This window comes from Salmo salar, chromosome 19 (genome assembly GCF_965601325.2).
Source record: "Salmo salar chromosome 19, fSalSal1, whole genome shotgun sequence".
Classification (NCBI taxonomy): Eukaryota; Metazoa; Chordata; class Actinopteri; order Salmoniformes; family Salmonidae; genus Salmo; species Salmo salar.
Genome location: NC_138309.1, coordinates 41,309,477 through 41,321,313, shown reverse-complemented (window position 1 = coordinate 41,321,313; position 11,837 = coordinate 41,309,477). Strand labels below are relative to the sequence as shown.

The 11,837-nt window shown below is 40.5% G+C and overlaps 1 protein-coding gene across 1 annotated transcript; it reads right to left on the bottom strand.

Moving 5' to 3' along the window:
* Positions 1-416: 416 nt before the first annotated feature.
* LOC106578760 (microfibril-associated glycoprotein 4-like) lies at positions 417-4,413 on the bottom strand. Its single transcript, XM_082965510.1, has 5 exons — positions 4,363-4,413; positions 4,027-4,218; positions 1,842-1,938; positions 1,520-1,687; positions 417-668 (listed from the first exon to the last, which is right to left on the bottom strand). The coding sequence occupies exons 1-5, from the start codon at positions 4,366-4,368 to the stop codon at positions 418-420; spliced, it is 714 nt and encodes a 237-aa protein (XP_082821636.1). The 5' UTR covers positions 4,369-4,413; the 3' UTR covers position 417.
* Positions 4,414-11,837: the final 7,424 nt, after the last annotated feature.

Sequence of the window (11,837 nt, the reverse complement as noted above, 5' to 3'; positions counted from 1 at the left end):
AACAACAACAAAAAACACCTAAAACAAACCTAAATTCTGCGAAAATGTTCTGTGTACCAATAAAACAAAATTAAAGCTCTTTGCCAATACAGATTAGCACTGTGATTCGTGGGTTAGGGTATGAAACAGAGAGACAGTGAGTTAGTCACATCATCCCCACTGCAGTCAGGTTTCTGTTGCTATGGCAAAGGTGCACTTTTTTGTAGATCAGATGACGTTCTGGGTCCTGCAGCACCCACTAATACTCTCTGAAGACACAAACACAAACCTTACCTAGAAATAAAGACCCCCTCCCAGGTAAACGTAATGTGTGCAAGTGGTGGAAATATGTTTGTATGGCAATCATTGTAATTAAAAATGTTGATTTCAAAATGCTGTTAGAAAATAGAGATGGTTATCAGTTAAGGTGTTTCCCTTCTATCCAGTGGCTGGTCTGATCTTCATGGTAATTGTTTTCAGGGAGTATGTGAAGTCTTTCCATGTTCTCCAGTTGATGCCAATACCATAGGTAGACTCCCCCCACGCGTATATCCCATTGGGATTAGTCCAATGGCAGTTGTTGTACCAGAATTCCCCGTTGTACAACTGGCCACAGTTGTTGACGTAAAGGTCCTGGTCTTTATCTAACGTTGTACATTTCTGACCACTGTGATGAGTCATGGAATCTCCTGAGGATAAGAACAGAGATGTCTGATCACTGTGATGTCATAGAATCTCCTGAGGATAAGAACAGAGATGTCTGACCACTGTGATGTCATAGAATCTCCTGAGGATAAGAACAGAGATGTCTGATCACTGTGATGTCATAGAATCTCCTGAGGATAAGAACAGAGATTTCTGACCACTGTGATGAGTCATGGAATCTCCTGAGGATAAGAACAGAGATTTCTGACCACTGTGATGTCATAGAATCTCCTGATGATAAGAACAAAGAACACAGCCCAGCAACACAAGGAAAGGGCTCTAGATAACCTAATGATAATACTTCCACTGGCAAATCTTCAGTTATTTTAACGGCTGTCTTCGTCGTCAGATGAAACAGAGAAGTCATCGTCGGAAAAGGTGGACCAATACGCAGCGGAGGATGTGTTCATCATTAGTGTTTTAATGAAAAGGAGAACACTACAAAAATAAACAAAAGACGACAGCAAACAGTTCTGTTAGGAAAACACACTAACAAAATACAATTACCCACAAAACCCAAAGGAAAAACATGCTCCTTATGTGTGACTCCCAATCGGCAACAACGAGCTTCAGCTGTGCCTGATTGGGAGCCACACACGGCCCAAAACAAAGAAATACAAAAACATAGAGAAAGGAAAATGTAACACCCTGGCCTAACCAAAATAAAGAACAAAAACCCCTCTCTATGGCCAGGGTGTTACAGTTATGAACCCTTAATGACAGACTTTCTTGGACTGTTTTTCTTCAGAATTTTTTTCTGGTACTATTTTCTGGTGCTATATTCTTGGAACTTTTCTTTGAATTTTTTTCTTGGACAATATAAGTTGTCACCCACCTGCTCCTCCATCTTTGAATGAACCCAGCTTTAGAGGGTACCCTTCAGCCTCTGGTCCAACAGAGAAGGAGGAGTACTGAGCATAGACCTTCTTCCCCTCAAAGTCCTCCATGTCCACCCTCAGCTCATAGGTCTTTCTCATAGTCAGGAGATGCATCGTCTCCAGTCCTGGAGAATAGTACCAGCATAGAAGCAGACCGTGATGTTGGAATACAACGACAAATTAATTTACATGAATTAGGACGAACAGGATGAGCTCATTCTCTAAACAGGGATATAAGAAGAGATTGTTCTGGAGGCTAGACATTTAATCAGTTCTTACCCAGCCAGTACTCTCCAGCTGCGCTCCCAAACCCACTCTTGTACTCATTCCACTTCCAGTGGAAGTTCACTGATCCACCCTGTCTTTTCTGAATCACCTGATTAAATGAGAGATATTGTTTAAATGACTGATTGGTTTTAATGGGAAATCCGTTCTTATGTGCAAAGAATGAAGAAGGGAACACGTGCACTGTGTCTATGTCCTGGTACTGCTTCAACTACACTGTGTCTATATCCTGGTACTGGTTCAACTACACTGTGTCTATGTCCTGGTACTGGTTCAACTACACTGTGTCTATGTCCTGATACTGCTTCAACTACACTGTGTCTATGTCCTGGTACTGGTTCAACTACACTGTGTCTATGTCCTTGTACTGGTTCAACTACACTGCGTCTATGTCCTGATACCACTTCAACTACACTGTGTCTATGTCCTGGTACTGGTTCAACTACACTGTGTCCATGTCCTGGTACTGGTTCAACTACACTGTGTCTATGTCCTGATACTGCTTCAACTCCACTGTGTCTATGTCCTGATACTGCTTCAACTACACTGTGTCTATGTCCTGATACTGCTTCAACTACACTGTCTCTATGTCCTGGTACTGGTTCAACTACACTGTGTCTATGTCCTGGTACTGGTTCAACTACACTGTGTCTATGTCCTGGTACTGGTTCAACTACACTGTGTCTATGTCCTGGTACTGGTTCAACTACACTGTGTCTATGTCCTGGTACTGGTTCAACTACACTGTGTCTATGTCCTGGTTCAACTACACTGCGTCTATATCCTGGTACTGGTTCAACTACACTGTGTCTATGTCCTGGTACTGGTTCAACTCCACTGTGTCTATGTCCTGGTACTGGTTCAACTACACTGCGTCTATATCCTGGTACTGGTTCAACTACACTGTGTCTATGTCCTGGTACTGGTTCAACTACACTGTAAAACAATCCTGTAATTTTACGCAACACTACCAGCTACTGGTTGCAGTGAATATACAGTAACTGCATACACTGTGTCTATGTCACATTTATGAACTTTGCTAAAAGTTGCAGTAAAAACACAGTAAATATAAAACAACTTACAGTATTTTTTCTGTATCTGAATTATGCTAAAATGACAGTATGCTGCTGTATTCTGATTACAGTACACACTTGTAAATGATGACAATGCGTAAGTTATCGTAATTTTACAGGATAAGTATGACAGAAGAATCTTCACTCCTTCACTATGAATACATTTGGGACTCAACCACACCTGGAAGATGGACTGGAAACCTCTTGGTTACCAGATACCTGAATATCCTGCTATGTCACCTGATGGGTATACTACGATTGAAAGTAGATCTAGTCAGGATTTTCTATAGCTAGCCAGCTTCAGTTAGCTTCACATTCCAGCTCAGACTTCATCTGTACTAAGACGATAGATATTGCTTGTCCGCATGCAGCTAACTCTAGCAGTTTTGTAACTGCGTGTGCATGTCACACGTGGCTAGTCGAACACTGAACTCTTCATTCAGACAATGTTGAAACATCAATCCATGGGTGAGTTAGTGCTGCTAGTCGAACACCGAACTCTTCATTCAGACAATGTTGAAACAGTAATCCATAGGCAACACATTTTAATTTGTGCCGAAATCAAAATGAAAGAAAAGTTATCTTGCTAAATCAACAGGCTACGGTGTGAAATAGTACCATCTTTATTTGATTACTTGTCGTTAATGCCGTTGTTGGTGTGCTTTGGTGTGCTTATCAAGGCACAAGCACCTTTTTTCCCACTCCTATCAATCAAATCATTGTATTGAGTCGTAGACACTTTTTACTGTGCTTGAAGTTTCAAATGCATTCTGTCATCACTAAATGGGTACCGTGATAGTTATTGTAACATTACTGTTTAAAAAAAATGTAGCTGTAAAAATACAGTTAGTTGTATATTTACTGAAAAAATACATTTTATCTGTAAAAACATATTACTGTATTTTCCCTGCAACTCAATAGCCAGTAACTTACTGTATAATGACTGGTATTTTTTTTAACAGTTTGTGTCATAAATGTAATCGGAAGTAAGTTCATTTACAGTAGAATTACTGTAAAAATGTACAGCTATTGCTAACAGTGTTATTAAAAAACAAAAGTAAATACCTATGTGTATTTAAAAATGAGTAGAAACATTGGATACTGACCGTCCACTTTCCTGGATATGCACTGTCCATCGACATCTCACAGAACACCTGGACAGGTGAGGTGGATCCTGCAGGATAAATAGTGTAAACCCCATTCTGTCCAGAACCTGATTGGTACACCTCGTTACAGTCCACTGGATGCAGGGAGGACTGTACCGCCACGGGGACCAGTAGGACCAGCATCAAGCTGAACTGCATCACAGGGTAGATGGATATAGCAGTTGTAATGTAAATACTGTCTAGTGATGGTTCATTAAAGATACATGTCTCATATTCACATTAGTATCTATGAATGCTGTTTCCTGCTTATTCTAATAATGATTTATTAACACCTACCATCATTGTTGAGATAGATGTCCGTTTGCCTTTGAAGGAAATTTTGTATAGTTTACTAAAAAAGAGTAAGTTAAGTGGATGTGAAGCATATTTACAACAGTATTCTTCAGGTCAAAGCTACTATTGGTTAAAGAGTTAAAACAGAGGCTGTGCCACCGGATCGAACCACCAGTTTCTGACCCCCAGGATGACTTTTCCCCTGAATTAAACAATCGTATCATGTTCATTAAGTACAAATAAGTCTACTGGACCGGTACCCTATGTCGAATGTGCTGGTATATAACGTATTTTAAAACTTCTTCAGGATTGGTGGGTCCTCTGCGGGATGGTTGAGCTAACGTAGGCTAATGCGATTAGCATGAGGTTGTAAGTAACAAGAACAATTCCCAGGTCATAGACATATCTGATCTTGTCAGACAGCTTACATTTTTTGTTTATCTAACTGCACTGTCCAATTTACAGTAGCTATTACAGTGAAAGAATACCATGCTATTGTTTGAGGAGAGTGCATAGTTTTGAACATGAAAAGTTATTAATAAACAAATTAGGCACATTTAGGCAGTATTGATACAAGATTTTCAACATAAATGCAATGGTTCATTGGATCAGTCTAAAATGTTGCACTTACCTGTATCAGTGATTGAGCAGATGCCTGCCCCACGAAGATGCACACCTCTTTTATAAAGACCACCAGAGCTCATTGCAACACTCAGTACACATCCTGGTCCACACCTCTTTTATACAGATAACTAATAATTCCTGGAATCACTCTTGTCTGTAAACATTCTACTGGGCACAGACATCAGATTAAATTCTTGTTTGATTTACATTTGGTTGAGTTGTCAACTGTCGTGAATTCAATATGAAATCAATCCAAAAATGTCACCCTGTCATTGGATTTAGGTTAAAAGTTGAGTGAAAAAAGGACAGAAATCGCTTACGTTGATTACTTTTTGCAATTACAATCAGTTTTCCACTTTGATTCAACGTCATAACATATCATTTTGTTGGTAGAAATGACGTGGAAACAACGTTGACTCAACCAGTGATAGAGCCCACTCTGCCCTTTCACTGGGTACAGTTACATGCACTTATTGTGACCACTCAGATTAATATAATCATTAGATTAAAATGTTTAGGTGCATTACAAGATTAACAATTTCCCTAATAATCCTGTTTACATGAACACATCTGAAATAAGGCTAACAGATGTGAATTTGCTGAAAATCGACAATGAAAACAAAACGTTCTACCACAGCGACCATGTTATTTTTTTGGAAGTCTTTGAGATCATAGTTCGGACATATGAAAACTATTTCTAAAATAAATAATTTCAGTTTTTTTCTGAACTCACTTCACTTTGGCGCAAAAGAGGGAAGCTTGCACTGCTGATGCACCAGGTATTTTAATCAGTGTTTGGTTACTTTGATTATGACGTTACGCCGATTAAGATAAACAGAGTAAGGTGTTTGCATGACTAATGCCAGACTCGGCCTACCAGCCATAATCAGTTTAATATCAGATTATTAGTAAGCATGTAAACATACTCAATCTGAGTCAACTAGTCAATATCCCAGTAAACAATGTAACACGTTGTAACAGATAGTTACAGATAGTTTTTCCGTAAAGTCCAGGCGATATGTGAAAATGAAGTTCCTTTTTTAATAAAAGTAGAAAACGTGGTACACTTTTAAAGTTCGGGGCACTGAACATTTTCAGAAATGGAGCCATCACAAAAACGCCTCCTGGTGGCGGCCATTTAAATATATATATATTCAGTACCAGTCAAAAGTTTGGACACAACTACTCATTCCAGGGTTTTTTTATTTTTACTATTTTCTATGTTGTAAAATAAAAGTGAAGACATCAAAACTATTAAATAACACATGGAACCATGTAGTAACCAAAAAAGTGTTAAACAAATCAAAATATATTTTAGATTCTTTAAAGTGGCCACGCTTTGCCTTGATGACAGCTTCCAGGTGACTACCTCATGAAGCTGGTTGAGAGAATGATTGTGTTCAAATGCAGTGTGTTTTGAGCTCTAAAAGAACAGAAGCCAACCACGATCTTAGACGGTGTTTTGGCACTGCTGGACTCTGGTCTAGCGGTATTGCTTCTGACCCCAGATCACACATGGACCCACCAACTGCACCCATCGCTTACATTGTGGGAGGCAATATTGCAAATCAATTCATTAAGGTGTTTTTATTACCAACCAATCATTAATGTGTTTCTATTGCCAACCAATCATTAAGGAATTTTTATTACCAACCAATCATTAATGTGTTTTTCTTACCAACCAATCATTAAGGTGTTTCTATTGCCAACCAATCACATAAAGAAAAACCCTGGAATGAGTAGTTGTGTCCAAACTTTTGACTGGTACTGAATATATATATATATATATATATATATATATATATATATATATATATATATATATATATATTTAAATGGCCGCCACCAGGAGGCGTTTTTGTGATGGCTCCATTTCTGAAAATGTTCAGTGCCCCGAACTTTACAAGTGTACCACGTTTTCTACTTTTATGAAAAAAAGGAACTTCATTTTCACATATCGCCTGGACCTTACGGAAAAACTATCTGTAACTATCTGTTACAACGTGTTACATTGTTTACTGGGATATTGACTAGTTGACCCAGATTGAGTATGTTTACATGCTTACTAATAGTCTGATATTAAACTGATTATGGCTGGTAGGCCGAGTCTGGCATTAGTCATGCAAACACCTTACTCTGTTTATCTTAATCCGCGTAACGTCATAATCAAAGTAAACAAACACTGATTAAAATACCTGGTGCATCAGCAGCGCAAGCTTCCCTCTTTTGCGCCAAAGTGAAGTGAGTTCAGAAAAAAACTGAAATTATGCATTTTAGAAATAGTTTTTATATGTCCGAACTATGATCTCAAAAAGACTTCCCAAAAAATGACATGCTCGCTGTGGTAGAACGTTTTGTTTTCATTGTCGATTTTCAGCAAAGTCACATCTGTTAGCCTTATTTCAGATGTGTTCATGTAAACAGGATTATTAGGGAAATTGTTCATCTTGTAATGCACCTAAACGTTTTAATCTAATGATTATATTAATCTGAGTGGTCACAATAAGTGCATGTAACTGTACCCAGTGAAAGGGCAAAGAGTGGGCTCTATCACTGGTTGAATCAATGTTGTTTCCACGTCATTTCTACCAACAAAATGATATGTTATGACGTTGAATCAAAGTGGAAAACTGATTGTAATTGCAAAAAGTAATCAACGTAAGTGATTTCTGTCCTTTTTTCACTCAACTTTTAACCTAAATCCAATGACAGGGTGACATTTTTGGATTGATTTCATATTGAATTCACGACAGTTGACAACTCAACCAAATGTAAATCAAGCAAGAATTTAATCTGATGTCTGTGCCCAGTGGAATTTTTACAGACAAGAGTGATTCCAGGAATGATTAGTTATCTTTATAAAAGAGGTGTGGACCAGAATATGTACAGAGTGTTGCAATGAGCTCTGGTGGTCTTTATAAAAAAGGTGTGATTTGGATTTGGGTTTGTCATTTTGGGCGATTTTATATTTATTTTTAAAAGGGGTGGATCCTTAAGAGGTTTTTTAAATGCCTATCTTTCTTTTCTTTACTGAAAACCTATCTTTCTTTTCATCTTTATTTAACTAGGCAGGTCAAGTAAGAACAAATTCTTATTTACCATGACGGCCTACCCCGGCCAAACCCTAACCCGGACGACGCTGGGCCAATTATGCGCCGCCCTCTGGGACTCCCAATCACGACCGGTTGTGATACAGCCTGGAATCGAACCAGGGTCTGTAGTGAAGTCTCTAGCACTGAGGTGCAGTGCCTTAGACCGTTGCGCAACTCGGGAGCCCTAAACACCTATCTTTCCTTCTTTACTAAAGACCTATCGTTCTTTCTGTACTAAAGGCCTATCTTTCTTTCTGTACTAAAGGCCTTTCTTTCTGTGCTAAAGGCCTATCTTTCTTTCTGTACTAAAGGACTATCTTTCTTGAGAATGAGTAGCAGTAGGGCAGACAGCCAGTCTGAGTAGCAGTAGGGCAGACAGTCAGTCTGAGTAGCAGTAGGGCAGACAGCCAGTCTGAGTAGCAGTAGGGCAGACAGCCAGTCTGAGTAGCAGTAGGGCAGACAGCCAGTCTGAATAGCAGTAGGGCAGACAGTCAGTCTGAGTAGCAGTAGGGCAGACAGTCAGTCTGAGTAGCAGTAGGGCAGACAGCCAGTCTGAGTAGCAGTGGGGCAGACAGTCAGTCTGAGTAGCAGTAGGGCAGACAGCCAGTCTGAGTAGCAGTAGGGCAGACAGCCAGTCTGAGTAGCAGTAGGGCAGACAGTCAGCCTGAGTAGCAGTAGGGCAGACAGTCAGTCTGAGTAGCAGTAGGGCAGACAGCCAGTCTGAGTAGCAGTAGGGCAGACAGCCAGTCTGAATAGCAGTAGGGCAGACAGTCAGTCTGAGTAGCAGTAGGGCAGACAGTCAGTCTGAGTAGCAGTAGGGCAGACAGCCAGTCTGAGTAGCAGTGGGGCAGACAGTCAGTCTGAGTAGCAGTAGGGCAGACAGCCAGTCTGAGTAGCAGTAGGGCAGACAGCCAGTCTGAGTAGCAGTAGGGCAGACAGCCAGTCTGAGGAGCAGTAGGGCAGACAGTCAGTCTGAGTAGCAGTAGGGCAGACAATCAGTCTGAGTAGCAGTAGGGCAGACTGAGTAGCAGTAGGGCAGACTGAGAAGCAGCAGGGCAGACTGAGAAGCAGCAGGGCAGACAGTCAGTCTTAGTAGTGGTGCCATTTATTTTATTGCTTTTCAGGCAGTCTTTAACTTCAACATACAGTAGGTTACATTCAGGCAGTCTCTAGCTACAACATACAGTAGGTTACATTCAGGCAGTCTCTAGCTACAACATACAGTAGGTTACATTCAGGCAATCTCTAGCTACAACATACAGTAGGTTACATTCAGGCAGTTTCTAGCTACAACATACAGTAGGTTACATTCAGGCAGTCTCTAGCTACAACATACAGTAGGTTACATTCAGGCAGTCTCTAGCTACAACATACAGTAGGTTACATTCAGGCAGTTTCTAGCTACAACATACAGTAGGTTACATTCAGGCAGTCTCTAGCTACAACATACAGTAGGTTACATTCAGGCAATCTCTAGCTACAACATACAGTAGGTTACATTCAGGCAGTTTCTAGCTACAACATACAGTAGGTTACATTCAGGCAGTCTCTAGCTACAACATACAGTAGGTTACATTCAGGCAGTCTCTAGCTACAACATACAATAGGTTACATTCAGGCAGTTTCTAGCTACAACATACAGTAGGTTACATTCAGGCAGTCTCTAGCTACAACATACAATAGGTTACATTCAGGCAGTCCTAATCGTCCTAATTCATGTAAATTAATTTGTCGTTGTATTCCAATATCACGGTCTGCTTCTATGCTGGTACTATTCTCCAGGACTGGAGACGATGCATCTCCTGACTATGAAAAAGACCTATGAGCTGAGGGTGGACATGGAGGATTTGAGGGGAAGAAGGTCTATGCTCAGTACTCCTCCTTCTCTGTTGGACCAGAGGCTGAAGGATACCTGCTAAAGCTGGGTTCATTCAAAGATGGAGGAGCAGGTGGGTGACAACTTATATTGTCCAAGAAAAAAATTCAAAGAGAAGTTCCAAGAATATAGCACCAGAAAATAGTACCAGAAAAAAATTCTGAAGAAAAACAGTCCAAGAAAATCTGTCATTAAGGGTTCATAACTGAAGATTTGCCAGTGGATGTTTTATCATTAGGTTATCTAGAGCACATCAAATCAAATCAAATGTATTTATATAGCCCTTCTTACATCAGCTGATATCACAAAGTGCTGTACAGAAACCCAGCCTAAAACCCCAAACAGCAAGCAATGCAGGTGTAGAAGCACGGTGGCTAGGAAAAACTCCCTAGAAAGGCCAAAACCTAGGAAGAAACCTAGAGAGGAACCAGGCTATGAGGGGTGGCCAGTCCTCTTCTGGCTGTGCTGGGTGGAGATTATAACAGCACATGGCCTAGATGTTCAAATGTTCATAAATGACCAGCATTGTCAAATAATAATAATCATAGTATCACATTCCTTGTGTTGCTGGGCTGTGTTCTTTGTTCTTATCATCAGGAGATTATATGACATCACAGTGGCCAGAAATCTCTGTTCTTATCCTCAGGAGATTCTATGACATCACAGTGATCAGACATCTCTGTTATTATCCTCAGGAGATTCTATGACATCACAGTGGTCAGAAATCTCTGTTCTTATCCTCAGGAGATTCTATGACATCACAGTGGTCAGAAATCTCTGTTCTTATCCTCAGGAGATTCTATGACATCACAATAGTCAGAAATCTCTGTTCTTATCCTCAGGAGATTCTATGACATCACAGTGATCAGACATCTCTGTTCTTATCCTCAAGAGATTCCATGACTCATCACAGTGGTCAGAAATGTACAACGTTAGATAAAGACCAGTTGTGGCCAGTTGTACTACGGGGAATTTTGGTACAACAACTGCCATTGGACTAATCCCAGTGGGATATACGCGTGGGGGGAGTCTGCCTATGGTGTTGGTATCAACTGGAAAACATGGAAAGACTTCACATACTCCCTGAAAACAATTACCATGAAGATCAGACCAGCCACTGGATAGAAGGGAAACACCTTAACTGATAACCATCTCTATTTTCTAACAGCACTTTGAAATCAAAATTTTTAATAACAATGATTGCCATACAAACATATTTCCACCACTTGCACACATTACGTTTACCTGGGAGGGGGTCTTTATTTCTAGGTAAGGTTTGTGTTTGTGTCTTCAGAGAGTATTAGTGGGTGCTGCAGGACCCAGAACGTCATCTGATCTACAAAAAAGTGCACCTTTGCCATAGTAACAGAAACCTGACCGCAGAAGGGATGATGTGACTCCTACCCATCCTCTAATTCTCTCTGTGTCCTACCCTAACAAGTTTTTCTGTTTCATACCCTAACCCACTGTCTGTCTGTTTTCCTACCCTAACCCACTGTCTTTTTCCTACCCTAACTCCCTGTCTGTCTGTTTCCTACCCTAACCCACTGTCTGTCTGTTTCCTACCCTAACCCACTGTCTGTTTATTACCCTAACCCACTGTCTGTTTCCTACCCTAACCCACTGTCTGTCTGTTTCATACCCTAACCCACTGTCTGTCTGTTTCATACCCTAACCCACAGTCTGTCTGTTTCATACCCTAACCCACTGTCTGTCTGTTTCCTACCCTAACCCACTGTCTGTTTCCTACCCTAACCCACTGTCTGTTTCCTACCCTAACCCACTGTCTGTTTCCTACCCTAAACCACTGTCTGTTTCCTACCCTAACCCACTGTCTGTCTGTTTCCTACCCTAACCCACTGTCTGTTTCATACCCTAAACCACTG